This window comes from Lissotriton vulgaris, chromosome 5 (assembly GCF_964263255.1).
Source record: "Lissotriton vulgaris chromosome 5, aLisVul1.2, whole genome shotgun sequence".
NCBI classification, from domain to species: domain Eukaryota; kingdom Metazoa; phylum Chordata; class Amphibia; order Caudata; family Salamandridae; genus Lissotriton; species Lissotriton vulgaris.
The window spans coordinates 620488790-620513580 of record NC_141693.1 but is presented as its reverse complement, the minus strand read 5'-3'; the positions used below and the strand labels follow the sequence as shown (position 1 = coordinate 620513580).

Here is a 24791-nt window from a genome sequence, read left to right as displayed (position 1 = left end):
ACCTAATAGACCCCATACATACCTCGGACGAAGAAATTGTAGGCTGTGTCAGGACCGCACGGCGCCGGGAGTGCGCAAATAAGAGAGAGCGAAGCAAGCGTAGTCTGAAATAGGAATAGCAAAATTAGATATGGAACCCCACGCAAAGCGTGCTGCTTGGGACGGAAGAACAATTCAAAATGCAATCAATAGGCCCTAGACAATAATGCCGCGAGACACACAGCCCTGGCGGCATAGCATACCAGGCGCCTCGCTATTCCCAGGCACGAAGAAAATTTTTTAACCTTCCATTCCAAACTTGTATTTGCCGGAAGAAGCATAGCACTCCAGACCCCCCCACCGCACACCCAGGCGGATCCACGCGGGGAAGCCCGCTCCCCACCCTCGACGACTTGCATGGGGCGGTAAGTAGGGGAGGGGGGGGCGGAGCACACCTGACTGTTGGCTGGACACTTTCCGCGGCAGCAGCCACGAACCCGGTGCCCCTGCGCCCGCCGCGGCCGCATGGTAGAACTGGAAACCGTGATAAAACAATTTGGTCAGCAACTCGTAATAAAATCTAATGTACTTTTTCAAAATACTGTTTTGCTCTACAATTGCTGTGGTAGAAGAAAGAGAACCAAGGGGAATCCAATAACAAATCTCTGTGGACCCACCGACCAGCAAGAGGGCAAATCTGAACACAGTGAGGCACCCCGCTGCACAGTGGCTTCCCACCACTGTCCCGTACCCACCCCGCAGCTGCCGGGCCAGGCGTTGGGACCGGGCAACCCCGCCGTCTCCCATGCGCACGGAACCCCCAGCGCACAACACGAAGGAGGAAAGGACATGGTGGATGGGGGCTGAGGTGGAGGCATACAGGACGTTAAACAGAATATTGAAATAACAACGACAAGACCAAATGTCTACCATAGTAAGGCACCCACGCAACACAGTAGGTTCCCCCCGCTGTCCCGGACCCACCCCCTCAGCAGCCGGACCAGGCGGTTTAACCGGGGAACCCCGCCGCCTTCCATGCGCGCGGGACCCCCAGCGCACAAACAAAGGAGGGATACAAACACAAAGAAGGGATAGGGCGAGGAGGACGTGGATTGGGTTGGGGGCATTTAGAGGGTAAACAGAATCTCGTTTTATGCTTACATTGAACAGAAACAAGCATGTGTATAAAGCATCCCCACCAACGGGGCCTACCCTAGGCCGCTTGTATGCGATATTTAAATAAACACAACATGACCACACGCTGCAAATCTTTGACCTAACATGACAAACATTTTTGCGAGAAGCCACCGCGCCGCCATCGAGGCCTGGCCTAGGCCTCACGCCTGTAGCAACCACACTCTGGCATTGCAGTACAACAAACCGCTGCAGAAGTTAGCACAGGCAGATTCACAAGGAAGAATAAATAGGTACAAACACACGTTGGGCCATGGTAGCCGACGCCTCCTGACCTCAGAACGCCTTAGACCTTTACAATGAATTTTAGCATAAACAAATATCAAATATACACCCCGCATCGATTGTCACTTTAGGCATAAAACTTAGCATAGCGATAGCATTTATGAACAATGTTGAATCCACACACGCGCTAATAAAATGCAGTGAAAACATTACTGCCCCTCCATATCAACAAACATCGATACGAAATTGTCTTTGCGCTCGACATGGACGCCCGTATACCGCAGCCTCTTGCACCCTTTCCTCTCGGCGGCTGCGCCCCCGCACTATCGAGGAAACACCACTACTCGGGGCCCTCGCAAGACCCCACGCAAGGTTTGCACGTGGTCGGTGACCACCATAGCTGACCCAGCTCGAGCGAGCAACGAAAAACGCCCAGCTCGGGCCCAGGTCGAAACCATGGTTTTTGCGGTGCGTAGAAGGCAGCAGCAAGGGGGGCGGCATTAGGCTGCTCGAAGATACAATACCCCACAAGGCCCTACAAGTGGTGCTTCCAAAACCCGCCCACGCCTCGGAAGGGGAGAGCGGGGAAATATCCTGACGTTTGAAACCCCCCCTCCACAGCGGCCCGACGCTAAGCGGGCCACCTAGCCATGGCTCACGCCTCCGAAGGGAGGGAGTAGGCGGAGGGGGGGTAGGCCCGTAGGCAAAGCTCACCGTATGTATCCGACAAAAAGAGTGCCCCGACGAGTCTGTGCGAGGGCGTCCGGAGCGGCAAAGAGGCCTCACAACAGGGGCAGCGAGGTAAAGTACCCCTGGAGGCTCCTCCCCGCCGCCGCGGACGCGCGTCACAGTCCTGCCCCCACTAACCGGGGGAGACTGCTCGGTAAGGAGACGCTAGTCATCTCAGGGCGGGGCAGTCCCCTGTGACTAGGAGCCCGCCCTCCTTATGGCCACTGCGTGGCCTCGGGCAAGCGCAGTACATGCGTGCACACGAAGGTGCCGTATGAAACGTGCCTCCACAAGCCGAGGCGTGGCAGATTCAGGGGTCGGAGCTGTTTCTGGAGCTAAAGTTGTTGGAGCCAAGAATACCTGAAACAGGCCTCGGCGCTGAAAATTCACAAAGCACACTCCATGCTTTAATGGGCAGGCACGGCTCACACTCGTCATTTGCAGGCACTGTGACGTGCAGGCCACATGTACAGCTCTTGCTTCTACAAATGGAGGAACAAGAGCACTTTATTTTTGGAGGGTGGGTGGCGTTAGGAAGTCCACATTGACGGTCACACAGTGAACACGTCACACTGTGAGCATGTCTCTTCTCTCCCCTCAACACTTCACCTGTAGGGGCCACATGGTCTGTTGTAATAAAAGAGGACCTGGCAGTTTATAATGTTCGGCTTCACAGGGTGGCGAGCAGGCTGAAATCACATCCGTAGGACATTCCACCATAATGGCTCCAGAATACGAGCTACCATAGACTATATATCCAGGACCAAAGCATCACGAAAGCAGCATGCATATGCAACTAGAGGTTTACTTAACTCCACATATGCACAGTACATGCTCTCAGCGCGTGCTCTCCGCCTGCATGTAAACAAGATATCACAAACAAAACAAGCGTGGCCGTTAAAGTGAAAGCGACCATGCTGTGTTCAATTAGTAACGTGATCCACGACGAGGGAGGAATGCAGCTGGCAGCCTGCGCGCCTTTGCTCGCTCAAGAGAGCCAAACGCCATGGGAGTTAACTTTTGGAAGAGAGGTGGGACATGCACCCGCCTTTGGCCATTTGCGTGCTTTCATTTTTGAAAGCCACTCGCAATGGTCAATAAAATGTGTGGGAGTTAACAAAATCACACGGAGAAGTCTCTGGGAAGTTTGGAGTGCTTACAAGAAGCCTCCTCATAGAGCAGGGCATACACGCTGCACTAGGCTCGACCTAAAAAACATATGGTTCCAGGTCTCTATGCTTTTACATCTTAGGCATACTTGAGACATGTAAAATTTCCAGAGTATAACTGAGGAGAAATTGTGAGTATAGTTGCATTCTTCTAACATTTGCTCCTATTAAGGCTACCTGGTTGTAACGAGACACCTCATTCCAAATTTCTTTATTTATCTAGAGATCATAACTTATTTTCCAATTATCCAATATTATATGGTTACATCCTTTGCGTGATTGCCAGAAGAAAGATATATTGCCGAATGTCAGATCCCTACATATTTTACTTTAGTTTCTTCAAAGCTCAGCTATTTCTCTATTTCTATCTGTGGGAAACTTTGCAATGCCACAATTTGCATTAAGTTAATCAATGAAAGCCCTTCTGAGATGCAATTCTGTTACTTTTTTGGTCCCATTAATTCTCCATTAATGAACCATTGCCTACAATATCAATGTCAATTGTGTTTCAACAGTTTATCTCTCTATTAGTACATATGTTATTGAATTATATTTCTGCATGTACATATGGAATTTGCAAGTATCTGCTAATTTGCAGATGCTGAGTGGATAAGCGTTTAGTGTCTGGTATCTCATTAATCTGGATCTGTGGGGTTGTTTTTTTGGAAGCTATCAAGGCGATAAGCCCATGCTCTAACATCTGATTGATAAAGTAATTCTCAAAGTGGCTTATCTTTCACACTCTTGTTAGATATATGATATTGATTGCCATATAGTACTGCAAAAAAGGTGAAGTGCTGGTGAACCTTTTACAACGGGAAGTATTAGTTTCTTAATGCTTATTGCAGCTACCTTTTGCTCCATAGGAATGAGCTAATTACGATTTCTAATTCTTGGAAAAATGTGTCCATTTTGCATGGTAGAGTGGAAAAATGAAATAAACAAATAGGTAGTATATATTAATATTTAACACTGTTTTAACTATTAAACCAATCAGGAGTGTATCTCCTGTTTCTAAAAGGTCTGCATTTTTTAATGGGGTGTGGAGGCATTGTACAAATCATAGAGGTCCCAATAATGAAATTCTTCTGCCCAAATATATATATATATATATACATTTAGATTTTATTGTAGTTGTGTTGGAGTAGACCGAGCAAATCTTCCTTCAGGCATAGAATAATAGTACCTCAGTTTAGGATGGATTGATTTTATAGCCTGAAAGCTCCATAAATTCTGCTATTATGTCAAGAGTTTATTTGTGTTATTCTGTTAGGCCTGTAATAACACCACATGGTCGGTGAATAATTTTATTCTAGGTGCCGATGGATAAAGTGATGCAAGATTTGGGTTTTTCTGAGTGCGTAGACAAAGGTTTGACAAATTTAGCAAAAAGAAAACAAAACATTGGGCAACCCTTTCTTGTCCCTTAACTAATAGTAATATAATTTGCCAAGTTATTATTAATGATTAGATTTGTCATTTATTCTTTGAAAAGTGACACAATAATCTAGTTATCTGAGAAGAATATCCCATAATTTTTAGTAGTTCAAACAAGCATTTCCAGCTGCTAGATCAAAGGCTTTTTCTGCAGCAACTAAAATTGATTTGTATCAATGCAGTGATTTGTATCAATGAGAGATAATCAATTGCTTCAGTGGTGAAATTAGTGCTGATATATATTCGCCTTCAGGAATAAATTCATTATGGGCTTTGTGAATTAATCCTGAGGAATAGACAATTATTTGTTGTGTAAAATGTTGGCAAATGTTTTATAGTCACTGTTCAATAATTTAATGAATCAATATGCGTTTTGGTCTACAGAATGCTTGCCTTTTTTGGAAAGTCAATCAATATTCCTTTATGAAATAAGCTAGGAATCTTCTCTTCTACTAAAATGCATTTAAGTATTTGAGTGAGTGGCTTTTTAATATCTTCTGTGTACAGCAATCTCTATTTCCTTTGATGTATTGAAACTATTAGCATTTGGGAGAATTCATTTTTTTATTTTATAGAAACAGTACTAGAGAAATGGTATATTTTTCTGAAATGGTCCAGAAAATGTTGTCCTGTGTCTTCTAGATTCTCGATAATTATACCAAGATTAGGGTTTGGGATCTAGATAACTGCACTTCTAATGGTGGCTGCTTTTCTACGATAAGCCCGTATTTTATTTGGTGGTTCCCCTTTCTCATACAATTATTGCTACACTGTTGCAGAATCTCTCTATCTAAAGTATATTCAGAAAACGAATTTTTAGCTTTATTCCCACAGAAGAAATTGTAATCTTATGCACTGTGAGTTTAGTGATTTCTCTGTCTCAATAATATGACCTAGTAAAGGCCGGTATTTTAATGTATGTGTTTGTTTCGCAATTTACAATGTAATAAGTTCACCTTTTGAGGTGGGCTTGAACACCTCCCATGTAAGTCTTTAGAAGCAGCAATATTATTGTGTTCCTCCATTGTTCCTCCTTTGTTCCTCTCTTCATTTACCCCCATTATTTCTCGAGCATTTACACCTGTGCTCTGAGAGATCCTATCCCATGGGGCAAAATGGAGCTCTGGTATTGCAATGATGGAAGCCTACCCGGGAGCCCCCTCCCCTAATGAAGATATATTTTGCGCCCTCCCTCCGATCCTTTTTTTCAGGGATTACACCACAATTCTCTATGCAATGCTAGAAAATACTTTGTGTTGGCTGTTTTTCTCCTTATTGCAGGGCTTTCAGTTACCAGCATGTCCCTTCCTCTTGTCTTAATTTTGTAGCTCTGTAAGATATGTTTGTGTTTCTTTCACTTATGTAAATATCGAAAAGTGTCCTTGGGTCAACATCTCAAGTTTAGCAGTATGTATTGACATTGCTTGTGCACTAATTGCTTTGCACTCGGGTATTAGTTTTTTCCGGTCTGTCATCTGCGTTTTGAACAACATCGCATGGTAGATTCGTAGATCAAATTTGTCATTGATTTTAAAGGATTTTTCATGAATCACTTTAGTCAATATCTTTTACTTTATTCTGTACTCTCAAAATTAAGAACTGTTAAAGGCCGAGACCCAGGCTTGGGAGGTGTAAAAATAACCTGACGGGCTCAATGTACAGCGAGATCATCTTTACTTCCAGCTACCACATGTTTTTATTAGACTCTTGATCCTTTCAAACATAGAAGATCAATTTTCTTTGTACTCAGGGTTCCAAACAACTCTTAAATGGGCTCTTCTCATTCAATTCTCGTACTCTTAACATTTGGAATGTAGTTTTCCAGTTTGTTGGACACAGTAGGTAATTTGTTACGAATTGGCTCCTGACCATCCCCTACCTCAGGAACTCTGTTATAACTCTATAACTTGGGCACCAAATCTCTCTGTTTTGGCGCCAGTTCTTCTATCTGTGATCCCAGGCTGTTTCTAATCTCATTCTGGTTTTTTTAACTGTCTGTATCTCAGTAAGCATATTTTGTGACAGCATGAACACGGAGGTGTCCATGTGATTATATTGCCCACAGGGAGTCCTTCCTGTATTAATGGCAATATTTGAACCCTCATTTGTGATTGGTTGAGGTCCCGTAGCTGTTTCCACGACCTTCTTGATGCCGCTACTGATTTTTGTTTAACTCTCTCTGTGGGTGTTGACTGCCGCTGACAACTGCTGGGGACTTTCCATCTGCCGCAGGATTCCGCCCTAATCATCCTGTGGAGGACCACAACATCCAAGGTGCAACGCGAGCCTACACAGGTGTTCTGGGTCTTGCTGACGAGGGGGAGGCACCCGACCAATCTTCACGGATAAAGCGCAGCCTCTACCCCCACAGCGCGGGACGTGCCGGGCGAAGGCAGGGCCAAGGGCGGGCCCATCCGCGCCCGTCATAGCCCGGCAGAGACTGGACTGGGCCACCCCTCTGACACCTGGCTATTGGTTGCTTAGTGGTAAGCCGGAACATCATGTTGCCTGAACTTCCTTGAGCACAGTGTTGTTTTCTCCTTCTAAGACCCAAGAGGCGTTGATTGAATTATGAGTAAACAGAAGGGTCCAGCTGCCACTCTAGATGCTTTTATTATTAGGGCAGAATATTTATTAAAGCACGAGATCCAAATTGCTGAAAGGCGAATATCGCTTGAACCAACCCACACTCAAATGATCTCACCTAGGCTTTCAGGCACGCCACACCTATTCCCACTGGTAGCCATTGAAGCAGACAGAGAGGAGGGGTCGATGGCTAATTGCTCTGATGTTTCTATACCCCCAGGGCAAAATGATACAATTAATTCACCAAGCCCAACATTGGAAGCTAGATCCAGGAAGCACAATACAAGACTGGGGAAAAAGGGAGATGACAAATGTGCAAAAAAAAAGCTATCCCTGTGAGAAGGAAAACTAGGGCTAAGGCGGCGGGGGGGCTACTACAAGCAGTTAAATCTAAACTTAGCCCTGAGTTGCCAAAGGTATCTGCGAAGAGCGTATGCACCCAGACAGAGACCAACGACGATCATAAGCACTTCGATCCAAGTAATTATTATGGGGACTTGGAGAGTATTGTAAAACGATCTATTAAATCCGCTAAGGAGGCTATGTTATCAGAGCTAGTGGATCTTATTGGCGCAGCTTTAAAACCCGTGGAAGAGAAGTTGGGTCATTTGCAAAAATCTACACAAATGAGGGACAATGGAAGTAAGCCTCATAGTGATTGCTCTCAAAAGACAGGGATACATAGAGTACATGGAGATTCACCACCATTAATAGCCCAGGATGATATTAGGCAAATATTGGCTGAGACAGAGTCTAGCTCAAGGAGTAATGTGACCAGGAATAGTATTAGACCAAACCCCAAGCCAACGGGAGATGATAGGATGGTAACTTGGGCACCAAATCTGTCGGCGCCAGTTCTTCTATCTGTGATCCCAGGCTGTTTCTACTCTCATTCTGGTTTTTTTAACTGTCTGTATCTCAGTTAGCATATTTTGTGACAGAATGATCACGGAGGTGTCCATGTGATTATATTGCCCACAGGGAGTCCTTCCTGTATTATTAGCAATATTTGAACCCTCATTTGTGATTGATTGAGGTCCCGTAGCTGTTTCCACGACCTTCTTGATGCCGCTACTGATTTTTGTTTAACTCTCTATGTGGGTGATGACTGACGCTGACAACTGCTGGGGACATTCCATCTGCCGCAGGATTCCGCCCTAATCATCCTGTGGAAGACCGCAACATCCAGGGTGCAACGCGAGCCTACACAGGTGTTTTGGGTCTTGCTGACGAGGGGGAGGCACCCAACCATCTTCGCGCATAAAGCACAGCCTCTACCCCCGCAGCCTGGGTCCCGTAGCTGTTTCCACGACCTTCTTGATGCCGCTCCTGATTTTTGTTTAACTCTCGCTGTGGGTGTTGACTGCTGCTGACAACAACTGGGGACATTCCATTTGCCGCAGGATTCCGCCCTAATCATCCTGTGGAAGACCACAACATCCAGGGTGCAACGCGAGCCTACACAGGTGTTCTGGGTCTTGCTGACGAGGGGGAGGCACCCAACCATCTTCGCGCATAAAGCACAGCCTCTACCCCCGCAGCCTGGGTCCCGTAGCTGTTTCCACGACCTTCTTGATGCCGCTCCTGATTTTTGTTTAACTCTCGCTGTGGGTGTTGACTGCTGCTGACAACAACTGGGGACATTCCATTTGCCTCAGGATTCCGCCCTAACCAGAACATCCAGGGTGCAACGCGTGCCTACACAGGTGTTCTGGGTCTTGCTGATGAGGGGGAGGCACCGACCATCTTTGCGCATAAAGTGCAGCCTCTAACCCCGCAGCATGGGTCCCGTAGCTGTTTCCACGACCTTCTTGATGCCGCTCCTGATTTCTGTCAAACTCTCGCTGTGGGTGTTGACTGCCGCTGACAACTGCTGGGGACATTCCATCTGCCACAGGATTCCGCCCTAATCACCCTGTGGAGGACCTCAACATCCAGGGTGCAACGCAAGCCTACACAGGTGTTCTGGGTCTTGCTGACGAGGGGGAGGCACCCGACCAATCTTCACGCATAAAGCGCAGCCTCTACGCCCACAGCGCGGGACGTGCCAGGCGAAGCCCGGCCAAGGGCGGCCAAGGGCGGGCCCGTCCACGCCCGTCATAGCCCGGCAGAGACTGGACTGGGCCACCACTCTGACACCTGGCTATTGGTTGCTTAGTGGTAAGCGGGAACATCATGTTGCCTGAACTTCCTTGAGCACAGTGTTGTTTTCTCCTTCTAAGACCCAAGAGGCGTTGATTGAATTATGAGTAAATGGAAGGGTTCAGCTGCCACTCTAGATGCTATTATTATTAGGGCAGAATCTTTATTAAACCACAAGATCCAAATTGCTGAAAGGCGATTATCGCTTGAACCAACGCACACTCAAATGAGCTCACCTAGGCTTTCAGGCACGCCACACCTATTCCCACTGGTAGCCATTGCAGCAGACAGAGAGGAGGGGTTGATGGCTAATTGCTCTGATGTTTCTATACCCCCAGGGCAAAATGATACAATTAATTCACCAAGCCAGACATTGGAAGCTAGATCCAGGAAGCAAAATACAAGACTGGGGAAAAAGGGAGATGACAAATGTGCAAAAAAGAAAGCTATCCCTGTGACAAGGAAAACTAGGGCTAAGGCGGCGGGGGGGGGCTACTACAAGCAGTTAAATCTAAACTTAGCACTGAGTTGCCAAAGGTATCTGCGAAGAGCGTATGCACCCAGACAGAGACCAACGACGATCATAAGCACTTCGATCCAAGTAATTATTATGGGGACTAGGAGCGTATTGTAAAACGATCTCTTAAATCTGCTAAGGAGGCTATGTTATCAGAGCTAGTGGATCTTATTAGCACAGCTTTAAAACCTGTGGAAGAGAAGTTGGGTCATTTGCAAAAATCTACACATGTTAGGGAAAATGGAAGTAAGCCTCCTAGTGATTGCTCTCAGAAGACAGGGATACATAGAGTACATGGAGATTCACCACCATTAATAGCCCAGGATGATAATAGGCAAATATTGGCTGAGACAGAGTCTAGCTCAAGGAGTAGTGTGACCAGGAATAGTATTAGACCAAACCCCAAGCCAACGGGAGATGATAGGATGGTAACAATTAAGGAAGAGACACAAGCTAGCAGTGTACCACAACAAAATGAGGAGGGCTTCCCATGCCGAGATATAGCCCATGCTAGACTAAGAAATCGATCTGATAAACCAGTATTGCATAGCCCAAAAGGCACAGATTTAACCCCTAAACATGATGTATTAAACTTACCTCCTGACTCCTGCCCGTACGTAATAGTTCTAGCAGGGGTACCGGCACTCAGGAGGGATCAGAATGAGAATTGAGTTAACTTGAGAAACAAGACGGTAGACTGGCTAGTAAAATTTAGGCAATTTAACCCAGCTAGAGTGGTTGATATTTTAATGGTACGGAGGGTGGGAGGAACTAGAAAGAACATCAGGGGCGATTGATTGTGTGGTGGTAACTTTAGACGGCCGCAGATGATTAGGGCTTTTTTAGCTACCAAAGAAGTAATTGTTGCTGGGGACACCAGTATTAGTGTCCTACCACTGGGGTATTTTTATCGACCGATGGCAAGAGGAAACGCCACTGATGCTGATCCCATAGTCCAATTGTCAAATGGTTTTGAGGCATTGTCTTCCCTAGACGATATAGATTGACATCCAAAGCCCTTGGTTAGGGAAATCTCCCTGGGGACACCAATAGTGGAGGTCTACCAGGCTGAGCAACCAAGGGAGCAATCGATTGTAGTAGCACCTGAAGAGATAGTAGAGGACTTCCAGGAATTGAAGGAGGAAGATGGAGAGGGGCATATAAATACTGTATTAGGATATAATACCACAAGTACACTAACAGGGATTACCCGTGCAGCTTAGGGACTCGATTGGGAACCCAAACTGATGTCTCACTTCGTGGAACATTGCAGGTCTAAAGAGGAATATAGTTGACCTATTCTGGAATGAATATATAGAGGCTAGCGATATTACACTTTTTCAGGAGACTTGGCTATTAGAAATACCCCATAAAGTGGGTTTTAAAACATTTAGTTTGGAGGCCAGCCCGTCAGTGAAAGGTAGGCCTTCGGGGGATTAGTGATATGGATACGGGTGTCTTTGGAAATTAATATTGTTCCATTAAAAGTATCGTCTCGAGACATATTGGGATTAAAACTAGTTGCAAAAAATGGGGAGGCCATATTTTTATTTAACATCTACAACAGGCCAGGCCCCGCCCATTGTTAATCGGTAGTAATAAGCCAGTTGGAGTCCCTCTTAGATACATTAGGTCTTAGACCAAACATTATGATTGGAGGTGACTTCAATTGTAATTTTGAGTCTGTGTCAGGATTTGGCAATTTGTTTGAGGATGAAGACATGGCATTTAATATCCCTGCTATAGAAAGTGAGAAGGTGGTAAAGTGCACAGTTGCTGTGAGCCAATTATTAAGGATCACAATGGGCCACAATTTGAGAGCATGCAATGGGCACCTGCCATCCGATAGATCAAATGCACACACTTTTATCAGAGGCAAATCCCGAACAAATATAGATTATATACTGGTGACGCTAGGATTCTGGAGACACTTAGTTGACTTAGTAATTGACTCTTGAACAGAGAGCGACCATCGACCCTTGAAACTGATGGCACTTTTGGACTTCTTCCTTCCTGCCCAAATGGGCTCCAAGTAATCTGGGATATTTGAAGATGGAATTATATTAAGGAAAAATAACCAAGCTGTCAAGTGGCCTTATATCCTAAGGAACACCAAAGTGATTACTAGTATTTATTCCACTTTTGCAGACATCATGGCTTTGTTTATAGAACAAGCAACTGGCCTAACTAAGATGACGGACCTACATGGCAGGCTGGTAAATGCTTTGGGTCCAGTGTTAAGTAAAATACCCAAAGAGGAAAATGCAGGAGTATCAAATAGGTCTAACTGCTGTAATCCCTGGTATAATAAGAATTGTCAAGTGGCCAAGACAGATTTAATGCATGCCATTAAAAGTGGAAACATAGCTACAATAAGGACAAAGAGATATAATTACAAACAGTCCCTAGAAGACGCAAAGAGATCGTGGGATGACGAGATCTGGTCAGGCTTAATTAGTGCGGCTAAAGCTAAGGACCAGGCTGGTTTCTGGAACTTGATAGCCAAAGGGAATAGATCTGGAAGGATGCAAAGAGACCTATTCCTTGATGAAAACACATGGGTGAAACATTTTTCTGATCTTTACTCCGAAACTAATGGTGCTACCTTTGTGTTATCAAAAGATATGGAGAATACCGCCAAGGCAGCTAAATTATATTTTAGTATTAAGGAAACTTTATTAGTTTTGGAGTCAGTCAAGTCTGGTAAGGCTCTAGGGACAGATAAATTCCTGGGTGACCTTTTAAAACATGACATGAGTATATGGTGACCCTATATTGACTGTCTTTGTAACGCGATAGCTGACTTTGAGCCAATACCTAGCACATGGAAGGGAGCAGAAATAGTCACAATTTTTAAAAAGGGTGACCGGCATGATCCGACAAATTACCGCCCCATTAGCTTAATCGAAATACGACAGAAGATATTTGCAAGACACATTTTATTCAGGTTAACTGCATGGATTGAAGAGGTTGACCTATTTTCAAAGTACCAAGCTGGGTTCAGGAAAAAGACTAGTACTATAGATCAAGTCTTCAGATTTATGTACATTTCCTGGAAATATATAAACCTAAGAAAAGGCAGTCTATACATTGCCTTTGTAGATTTAAAGGCTGCGTTCGATCTGGCACCCAGGAATCTGTTATGGGGATGCTTGATGGATCTGGGGTTGCCAATGGAACAGCTTGTCCAAATAATTAGGCTTCATGAGGGAAACTATGCTAAAGTGAGATGGGGACCGGGGTTGAGCTTATCAAAGAAATATTGGTGAGACGAGGAGTACGTCAAGGCTGTGTATTAGCGCCCATCCTCTTTAGCCTCTATGTAAACGATATCCCTCAATACCTGGAAGGCTGTAAAAATGGTTCGCCTAGGTTGGGTGGTGAAGTAATACCTGCATTACTTTTTGCAGATGATACCATCTTAATCTCGCAAACCCCTAGTGGACTCCAAAATTTGATGGATTTCTTCCAGATGTATTGTACCAACAAAGGCCTTGAGATAAATTCCAGTAAGACCAAATATATGTCTATTAATCCTCATAGATCTTTCAAAAAAACCCTAGAGTTGAATTGTCAAAAACTAGAGTATGTAAATAACTTTAATTATTTAGGTATCACATTGGACAAAAAATTGACTTGGAAGCATCATCTTGACAAAAATAATCTTGCTCCAAAACTGCACTCCTATCATTAAAAAACACGGGGCGAGTAGTTCCAAGGCTGTATCTCCTGCTATTGAGGTTTTTAAATTCAAGGCTCAGGCAGCCGCCTTTTATGGAGCAGAAATATGGGGGCCCAAATGCAAACGCAATTTTGAAATTGGCGAAAATATTTTCGTTCGGAAATTGCTTGCTCTCCCAATTATGACCCCGCTGACTCCAGTAATCATGGATTTGAACCTGAAGCGTACTGATAATTATCCTGCAATACGCCCCTTCTATTTTGGGTAAGAATTTGGTCAACATTGGAGCTTTTACATTATAAAAAGGGTCTACAGGAGATAATGAGTATTGGACCCTTTAAAGCTATACCTTGTTTCCAACATGTATCAACTTGGTTTGGGAAAATAGGGTTATCACATTATTGGGAGGAGCCTTTGGAGCGAACAATGGCATGCAGCAAGGTAGTAAAGACAGCATTCTGGGCTTATATTAATAGTAATCTGTTACATTATTCTAACCAAGGCTCGCTAAGATCATCATTTCTTCTGTTCAAAGATATAGCCCGCTTTGAACCATTTTTACATGAGGTGCGTCCACAAATTGTGAAATCCCTATACCTGAAATATAGATATGGGGTTCTACAAACGAACAATAACGAAATCAAAATGGGGCAGTAACCGTGCTGAAAAAGATTATGATAAGTGCATGTTTTGTATAGATGTGAACAAGGCCAATGAAGATGATGTACACATTTAATTTTTTGGTCCCTTATACGATATCCCAAGGAAAAAATGGATCAAACCTCTCTGCAATCATTTAAATATTAGGCACTGTAGAGAGGCGGAGTGTATATTGAGGATGGATACTACACAACTAGTGGTTTTTTATGTAGCCACATTCTTGTTCAATATGAAGATCATTAGAGATAAAATAGGGTTGAAATTGTAATAGTGGATTAAATAGCTTTAGCACATTAGGGACAAATTCCTGCACTCGCACTTTACAATTGAAAGTATTGAGTACCGAACTCTCTCCAATATTGAGATTAGAAAGTGGTGGCGCTATTAGACATCAATAACTTTTAGATTGTAAATAGGATGAGGGCTATTGAAAGTCTTTTTTAATGGATGTTAATTTGTTCAGTTTTTTAACGTTTTAATATATTTTAATAATATTTATTAAATTATTTTTAAGTGTATATTAAGAAAGGATCATGAAATTGTGCTTTTTAAACACCCGATCCATGTGTCAAAGCCGACTGTCGATTATGTGTATGATGGGATGTTCCTTATTTTATGTGCTTTTTGGGTCCAAGAGACCGAAATAAAGTTAAATTGATTGATTGATTGATTGATTGATTGGTTGAGTGTTCTTATGCATTTTAATTAGTAGGTTGTGTACCTGGTGGTCTTTGGGCTCATACTGTGCCAGTATTGTGTCCTCTGGAGCCAGATGTTGGGCCTTTAGATTGTGCATAATAATTATTTTTTTAGCAGGTTTGAGCCTTCCAAATCGTTCACATAAGAATTAGGATCTGCCACAATACAGCCTTTTCTCATTATCTTCTTTTTGTGTGACAGTTTTGGTCGGGCTCATAATGGGAGACTGTGCCGCCTCTGCTCAGTAGTTTTGGGCAATTTTACTGGAAAGTCCTTTTCAGCTTGCATACTGTCTCCATATGTACCACTCAATCTTTATAGGCTTAGCAATATTTGCCTCTTTATTTGCTTGGATTCATTGAGCCATTATTTTTAAGTTGATTTCTTCTTCTTTTACCTTCATTCCCCTCTTCAGTGTTGACACCATTTTTACAAGCGAGGTCAGTACTAGCAAATTCTTGTGATTGCTATATGGGCTAGATTACTGTCTCACTTTCATTTTTATTTTCATAACTTTCATATAGAGCAAAGTTTTGGAATGAGAGATTACTGCCCTTCACCTGCAGGTATTTCAATTATCTCCACCCTTGTAGCTTGAGACATAATTTGTGATTTTTTAATCTTTTCTCATGTTTGAGCATAGGCATTTCATAAAGACTGAAGTGTGTTTTGCTTCTGCACGTTAATTTACTGTGGTGCCTGTGCTCTTTTTTTTTTTTAAGCTCCTTCTGGGCTCTCTTGATTTCCACCTTTTATATTTCACCGATTAGTGATAATGGTAGGAACTCCATTATAGGGGCATTCATAGTTTATTATTTGTATCTCATTACTTAGGCTCAGTCTCTGACTACCTGACTCTATGATTGAAATGTAGCACTACCCCATCCACATAGTTTAGCAGAACCAAAGCACAAAAGAACTTGTTAAATTAACTTTGAAACAGAGGAAGAAAAAGTAAGGCGGTTCTTTACCTCTGTGAACTGTGTTGAGGCCCAAAAAAGACATGCTCTGTTGAATTTGCACTTTGTTCACTGTGGCCACCTGGCCTGGGGTAATAAGGTGGAGAATAGTTGATTCATATTGTCCTGGGTTGAAAAAAGCGACAGTGCCTCTCCTTCTGCAAAGCCGCCTTTTTTAAATAATATGATAGGTCCCAGCAACAAACACTGCAGTGTTGCGTCCCGACAAATACGATGACTTCAGATTTTAAATTTACAGTTACTGGATACTAGCTGCTGTCAGGGCTGGCTTTTGCATTAATGGTGCCCAGTGCAACAATCTTTGCTGGTGCCCCCCCCTCCCGCAAAAACCGCCTTCTCCACAAATTCGCTCACTACCACTCTCCACCAGAGCCCATCATCTCTCAATAGCCCCTCTCTCACATGCTTTTCATTTATTTTATAGTGCTACTCATACCAGTGTAGGGCGTCAGAGCACTTTACTTCACACACACATTAAACAGAGCCAATGAATCATACATGTGTAAATCAGTCTATAGATGTTAAATAAGATAATGAGGATAACAAGTTGAAGAAATCACATGCCATACATACTAGAAGGTAGTGTAATTTAAGAGTGTTTGGTCTGGAGAAGAGCAAACTCAGGATTTAAAACATGCCTCAGTGGTTGGCTTTACTAATAAGGATGTATTTCTACTCAGATGAACCCTTTTTAGCAACATTAGGATAATACAAGACTGGGGGAAAACATAACATTCTAACCTATACTATGCAGTTTGCATGCAGCTCTTTGATGACAGTTCGTAAGCTGCTGTGCTATATTAGGATTGTAACTTATAAACTGCAAGTAACCAAAGGATCTCTCTGACAAAAGAGCATCCTACTGATGATCGACATTAAGGGCAGTTTGTTGATTTGCGTAGTACACATTCTTTGTAGCAGGCTACTTTAAAATGAGTCAAAACTATCACAAGACAAACCTCAATCTCTCCCCAGCAGTAACATTAAACAGCAGAGTTATCTTGACATTGTAATTGTTGCCTAAAAACTGCTGGGTACACAAGGAACTCTGTAGCAGGTGCTTTTTAAACCAGTTTTATTTCTAAACAGGGTGCCACCGAGATCAGCGCTCGGTGCAGCTGCACTGGCGCACCAACCTAGAGCTTGCCCTGGCTCTTGTGCGAGGTCTAGTAAGGCTAGTTACAAGGCTCATTGTTTCACCTGCTGCTCCTAATTCTCTTTCACTCCAATTGAATATTTGGACAACTTACAAATTTTGCACGGAAGTACATCAATCGCATATTGGTAAGCACATAATTTTACAATAATTATGGCAGTACTGGGGCCATAAGGTATCATGTGTGGCATTGCTAAAAGAAACTTAACACAAGATGTATGTCTAGAACCAGTAGAGTAAAAAAAGAAGAGAAAGGCAAATATTTATAGGGAAAATAAAACAGATAATTGCTTTTATAGGCGAGTGCTACTAAAAGAATATCATCATAGATTTGCTACTTAATTAAAATAATATGATATGTACGGGAAATCAGAGAAGCCTGATACTAAAGGTTTTTATCTGGTGAGAGACCTTCAGCCACCTGTTTTACACGGAATACTTAGCAGAACACTTGTAGAGTAACACCCTGCCAAAAAAACTGTGGCCTCAGCACAATTTTTAGTGGCACTGGGCTCAACACCTAAAGATGGTTGTGCACCTAAGTAAAACAGTGGTGTACAAAAAATACAATCCAAGGGTAAAGCCACGTTTCTGTTACAGATTTAGATATTGGCGAATTTTATTACTGCACATATTAGGTTAGGTGAGGGTCTCTGTGCGTATATGGGTATAGCCTTCAGCAAAGTTTGTTGGAGACCCAAATACTCATAAATGTGTGGGCATTTAAATGGTTTACAAGTAGTTAGGTAGTTTCTCACCCTGGAAACATGCAAATGCTTACTCTTGAAGGAGTAGCAGTTAGTGTATTTATAGGAAGTACTCAGAAGGGTGTGAAGGTGACATGTTTCTTCATAGGAAAAAAATAAATTTCCCCATAGACAAATAAAAAAATATATACATTGGAAATGATCATTTGCAATACAGTCCTGCATATGAGATTGTAGCAGTAGTTACGGGAATGCATGCAGAAATACCTACAATTTTGAGTAGGCCTGGAAATCTGACTCTTATAGAATTCAAGAACTACTCTTGGAATTCTATTTGAATTCCCAAAAGTATGAAATGTGCTCCAAAAGTAGGACTCATCTTACAGGAGAAAACGTTTGAAGTTTTTCCTACACAGTGTCACAAATCTGCAGATTGTCCTGAAAATAAATTTCTAAATAAATTGAATTATCTTCCCCTTGATTGCGTCATCAAGCTAAGTAGATGTAGAGCTAAGAATAATAAATCTACAACACACTATACATACTTACCATGACTTTGTATGTTGTAATATCGTCCAGCAAATAATATCATAGTCTGTCAATAAACCACAATGTGATGAAGGTGAGTATATATAGGTAAGTGTAGATTTTTTATTTCGAACTCCACATCTATTTACCTCGATGATATGTATATGAGGAGTTAAGTATTGTAAAGCTGTACATACCTATGTGCACTAACTTTACTTATATTGCAGCAGTCAATAGTTTGGCCTTGATAGTTTTGTGAAATGTATTTCGTCCACAATATTTCAAAGATTTATCCCATAGGTGGGATGAAATCATCATTTCAAAATCGAAAAAGGAATCTGAATGCATGGTCACTTATTTTACAAATCTTGTCTAGGGTCCATTCACCTGATGTGGTAGCTAAGCAACTCCCAGAAGGGGGAAAAGGCAGGTTAACAACCACACCCATTTCACTTACTTCCTTTAACTGAAGCTATTGTCAAAGCTTATTGTGAACATCTGTTTGTTAATGTAGAACAAAGTGCTGAAGAGTTTCATCTGTTTCCAAACTATTATGGTCACTTCTGTAAATACTGATGGATCAGGGGGACATGACATGCCCTGGATGTATGTGCCTTAACGCATACCACATAACCTTAACACAACTGAATTATGCCTTGGGGTGGTGACCTGCCATTTAATTATTTAATACTAAGCGCTTTGTTAACAGGCACTTGGGCCTTCTGTGTTTTTTTGTTTGGTCTTGTGGATATTTACAAGTAAATTGATCCACAGACATATTCTATCTAGTTCCCCCATGCCAGTAGAAGAGGATATTCCGTTTTTTGGACTTTGAGCTAGAGTCCACCATGGGCCAATTATGCCCCTAGAATCAAACTTAGGCACTGAAAAGCAATTTGTTACTGTGTCATAAATGTTACTTCATTGATTTAACACAGAAGGGGAAAAGGATTTATGTGATTCCAAGAAGGAGAGTTCAATCCTGATATGAATATGATTGAAAGTGGGACAAATATACCTCAAATAGACATAGGGCTCATCTACACAATTATGGCCACTCCTCACAAACCTGTGAAAAATTGTTCCAAAGAGCAGGTGGTAGAATTGCCTGCCTGCGTCCACGCCCAACTTTAATGTGCAAGTGTGGCGGGCCAACTAGAATCACCAACAGGCCTCTGTCAATGCTTAGAGCATTCAACTTTGGCCATAACTGGTTCATCTTCATAGAGTTGTTAAACTTTTTCAGATATGAATTTTTGGGTGACAAATGATTTGTGTGAATTAAAAATGTTAATAATGCATGTGACCATAACCAATGAATTACGATTTTTCTGGTAAAATGTTCTGATTATCTCATTTAGAAGTGTGATGAATAAGGTAGTACAGTTGTGCCACATTTTCGTGTGGGCACCATTATTTTAAAATGGATGCAGCTCTTGCTCTTTTGCTCATCCTTCTTCCGCTCATTCCCGCCTCCCAATCAATTACCCGCTGCAAGGCTTCTCTCCCTACAGTTTGCACAGAACACAGAGCACAATGACGTAAATGCACTGTAGTGTTAGAAAGCATGTACTGTGAATTAAGCTTTCCATGTTGTACCTGATGTATCAATTTGAAGGATTTCCACTGTTAGTTCCAAAGTAAGCATGAACAAGAACATGATTCTTTGGGCTATTTCTTAAACATTTTTAATATTGTATTGTACTTCTCCGGAGTGCAGCTACTGAGGAAGCAAGCAAAATATTTTTCTTACCTTAAAAAATGGGTTAGTGTTTAGAGCCGTTCAAATTTACGAAAATGTTTTTGATTTGCCAACGAGTTCTAACCACGATCATATATGAAGAATTTACAGTTTGGTTAATTCTTATGCATACATTGTGTATAAAACCTCCTGGTTTCGAAGGATCGGATGCGACTCTCTGAGTTTTCTGAGATTTTCTTTTTCATTAAGATATTGTCAGTACTCCTCATGAGTTTGACACTTAGAAATTAGAGGGGTTTTTAATAACTGATTAGGGTTCTGCTATGATTTTTGATTTAGCATTTCTGCATTCTGAGTCTTTATGGCAAAATTATGCTTTTCTCTGTAATGTTTTATTAACAACACCCTAATAAATCTTTTAAACCTAATTTTGATCTAGAACTCAGTTTTTTAGTGATCCCAGTTTCTACTCATGATTTACTCTGCTACGTTTGTGCTATTGGTGGGGAAGGTATAATCAATCTTGCCATCAAGATCAATAAGAAGGCTCAAAGAGCTAAACTGCCTTCGATAAAATTTCAGATTCATTCGATATTGGGTTTTAGATTATTGGAGTTTGGCTCTCGCAGAGTGACAGGCACATAGAATGGTTTTTGAAATCCCGTTTACTTTTTGATTACCCCTTTGGGGCTGGGATTTAGGGCTGATCCCAATTTCCAGTGTCCTGCAGACTGAACTGTTGTTCTGGTGCTTTGCTTCAGGTTCAATCAATTCCATTTCTTTATAGAAGGTAAGGTTGGAACGGAGTGATCCAAAACACAATTTGCAGTGGGAGGAAATCCTTCCTATCTTTTGTGGTGAAAGTTGCTTGTCTGGGGTTGGCTCCTTATCAAGTTTTATAAACAGCATGGGTCTCTTCCGCAATTAGGAGTTTAATTAGTTCACATGTTTTTTGCATTTTCAAAATCCTGTGCAGCCCACATTGCTGTGGAGTCATATTGTAATTTCTATCAGAGATAACAGGATACTTCTCACAAACTGTACTTTGAATTGAGACTTTACTTCACTAAGGCCCTGATTACTAGTGCCCTGGACTGCCCTGAGTTAATTACAGCTCACAGAAAATACCCTTACCCTGGAAGTGAGGTATTTACTTTTTGCTCTGAAGACCATCACAAAATGAGGAATTACATGTAAAATTGGTGCTTTGTGCATTACATTCCTCAATGATTGGAATTTACAAGGCAGTTTTCCCTGGTTTGACCTGCCGAAATGTTCCTGGGGAAAAATGCAGGAGTTGCCGTAATAACCATTATCCTCATAAGTCTAAAATATGTGCTTTAGCAAAAGTTAGATGAGGGAAGTTCCCTCCGGTGGCGCTGGAATCATTTTCAGAGTGTGGGTGCTGCCATCAATGTTACATCGCTGACATCATAGGAATTTTGAAAAATCCAAGCATCACACAAAAAATACGATTACAACTCAGTCACACTAATTCAGCAGGAGAGTGATATGGTTGTGGTATGTAGCTCGTGGTGCATATTAAATCAAACTGTCATAAATAAATTACTATATTATGGTGTAGAAGGACACTGTCAGGCAGCTCATTTTCCATTGAAATGGCCACAAAATTCACACTAACTTGCAGTTTTATGATGAACAACAATAGTGTGTGGAATTCAGGTTTCAGCAAATATTTCTCATTTGCACATCACCAGATAAAGTCTTCATTTGTATTGATCCTAGTAAAATCTTCGTTTTTATCACACTTCAGAATTACAATCAAATGTACTGCATTTGTACTTTCCTAACTTTTGATATATTTTGAAATATTCTTGCACTTCACAGGTATTTCAATGTTGTTGTGTATTAGAAAAAACTGACATCCTTTCTTTACACACTCCCTGTACTGAAGCAACATTATCTTGAACTCCAGGCAAACTTTAAAGGCATCTTTATTGCTCATTCACCTTCTGAACTTCAGCATGGTTATTTCGGGGGTGCTGCAGCACACCTCACAACCCTACATGCCACTGGAGTGAGCTAGCTCTAAAGCCTTGTCAGTGTAATTTGTAGAGGACAGAAGTAGCATGGGCTCAAGTCAGGGCTCTGTTAAAAAAACTTAACCTTGACCCTGAAAAAATGACTAACTACAGTCCCATCTCACTCCTTCCCATGGTAGGTAAGCTACTTGAGAAATATATTAACACCAACCTCATGCTTTATCTGGAAGCCAACCATCTGCTCCATGATTCTCAAGCTGGCTTCCACCCCAAATTGGGAACAGAGGCGGCATTACTGACCGTCACAGAACTAGCCCGCAAGTACATGGACCAAGGCGGCACCACAGCAATGATGCTGTTGGACTTGAGTGCCGCCTTTGATACCGTGAACAGTAACATCCTTATCTCCCGATTAAAACAGATTGGAGTGACGGGAAACGCCATTTCATGGCTGCAGTCTTTTTTGGAAAATCGAACTTTCCAGGTGGTGGAGGGCGACATTCATTCCAAAACCTGGCCTCTCAATCAAGGTGTGCCTCAGGGCTCCTCCCTGAGCCCCACACTTTTTAACCTTTATATGCAACCATTAGCGGAGGTCGTTCGCCCTTTTGGTTTTGAAATCGTGACCTACGCTGATGATACACAGCTTGTGGTGGCCCTGAATCAGCCAGGACAAACCCCGTCTAACCTGAACAACTGCCTAGTGGCAGTCACAAAATGGATGGCCTCCTTCCATTTAAAACTTAACGGGGATAAAACTGAACTGATGTTCCTGGGGAATACAGCTGGCCCCAAACCTACTCTACAATGGCCACCCTGTATGCCCCCCCCCCCCCCAGAACCAAAAAAGCAAATTAAAAGCTTGGGCATGTGGCTGGATAGTACTCTCAGCTTCAACCAACAAGCCACAATACTTTCCGCCACCTGCTTCGGCGCTGATGCGTATGTTGCGGAAAATTCTGCCACTTCTTCCTCACCAGTCCCGCAGGATAATGGTTCAGGCCATCATCCTGTCTCGTCTCGATTACGGGAATGCTTTATACCTGGGTGCACCAACCAGCACAATTAAAAAGCTGCAAGTCACTCAGAACGCAGCAGCACGTCTACTGCTAGGCCTGTCCCATAGTCCCTCGGGCACTGCTGCCCTGAGAAATTTGCACTGGCTGCCCATCCAAGCCAGAGTAAAATTCAAGGCTATGTGCATAATGCATAAGGCCATGTGGAAAAACGCCCCTGAAATGATCTGTTCTCTTGCCACCCCTTACCATCCCCAAAGATCACTGCATTCCAGCACGGCCTTTCTGGCAGTAACACGCAAAATCAAACGGGCCAGGTGGGGCGTACGCTCTTTCTCCCTGAATGCGGCCATGATTTGGAACTCTCTACCTTTCACGCTCCGTAACGAATCCAATCTTTTAAAATTCCGTAAAACTCTCAAAACCTTCCTTTTTTCTAAATAACTCAGTAGACCCTCAGAGAAATGCATTTACAGCGCTACAAGGCCTTTGGGTAGTAATGCGCTTTACAAAACCCACTTTCATTTCATTTCATTGGGGAGTTTTTATTCACTCAGGGTACTAGCAATTATGTGATTTAACCATATATGAATACTAATGGCCAATTATTCTCATCTTTGTTGTGGTCTCCCACTCCTTAATTACACCTCCACTGTGTTATTTCTCTTACAGGTTCCAACCACCATGGAGATGTTCTGCTGCTACGGACCTGTGGTCCCCAATGGATATGGTGCTTGTTACAATCCCCAGGCCAATCATATCCTGTTTTGCATTTCCAGTTTCAAGGACTGCAAGGAGACCTCCTCTGCCAGGTTTGCCGAGGCGGTGGAAGAAAGCTTCCTGGCTATGAGAGATCTGTGCATCAAATGCAACAGCAAGTGATAAACACTTCACCAGCCAAATAGGGCTCGTAGATTGGCTATCAGTGCCAGCTTTTGTTGGGTCTAGTACCACATGTAGTACTGAAAATGGATCAAGAAATGAAATGGACACTGAATGTATTTTGTTGTTTGGGATGGATAGGCAATATATATTTATTTTGTAGCATACACATGAGTTTGCTGGTCATGCAGGAAAGTAATCTGAGGATCTGCTAAAGAGATCTAACAATAACCTGCAGGTCATGTGTTCGAAATCCTGATGAGAGAAATCAGCCTTTCATCTTGCCAAAGTTGATGAAACAGGGACTACCTGGTACCTACAAGGGCCTAGAAGCAATTCAGTTTGGGCTCTACATTATATTAAACGGTCAATGTTAGTACTATCATGGTTCTAAAATGATCATGTAACCACAGACAATATTGATATTGTAGGTGTTCAACTATAGTTCACTTCAAAGGCCAGCATGTGCCAACAGGATTTGCCATAGAAATTCTCTCATTTTAAAAAAAAGCCAAAAACTGTATATGATGTGTAAAAATTAACATGAGATGAAGGCCAAAAAATGTCATGATGAAGGGTAAAAACGTGTTTGGTAAAAGAAAGGGGCATATCACGTAGAGTTGGAATTGTGTGAAAGAAGGAGAAAGATAGGCAAAGTGCTAGACTAGTAGAGCAGGTTTGGTCATTGTACAATCTAATCATGTCCACTAGAAGTAGACAGCAACAGAGAAACAAATTATGAGGTAGGGTCGACTAAGTTATGTAGTATGAAAAGGCAAATAGGCGGCATAATGTGGC

General features: G+C 42.5%; 1 protein-coding gene across 1 annotated transcript in view; it reads left to right on the top strand.

Annotated features, from left to right (window-relative positions):
* CHAT (choline O-acetyltransferase) overlaps nt 1-24127 on the top strand; it is a 521284-nt gene extending 497157 nt beyond the window's left edge. The window contains exon 14 of the mRNA XM_086920150.1: nt 23784-24127. Within this exon, the coding sequence (XP_086776276.1) occupies nt 23784-23993 (210 nt within the window). The 3' untranslated portion in view covers nt 23994-24127. The remainder of the gene's footprint in view (nt 1-23783) is intronic.
* The last annotated feature ends 664 nt before the right edge of the window (nt 24128-24791 follow it).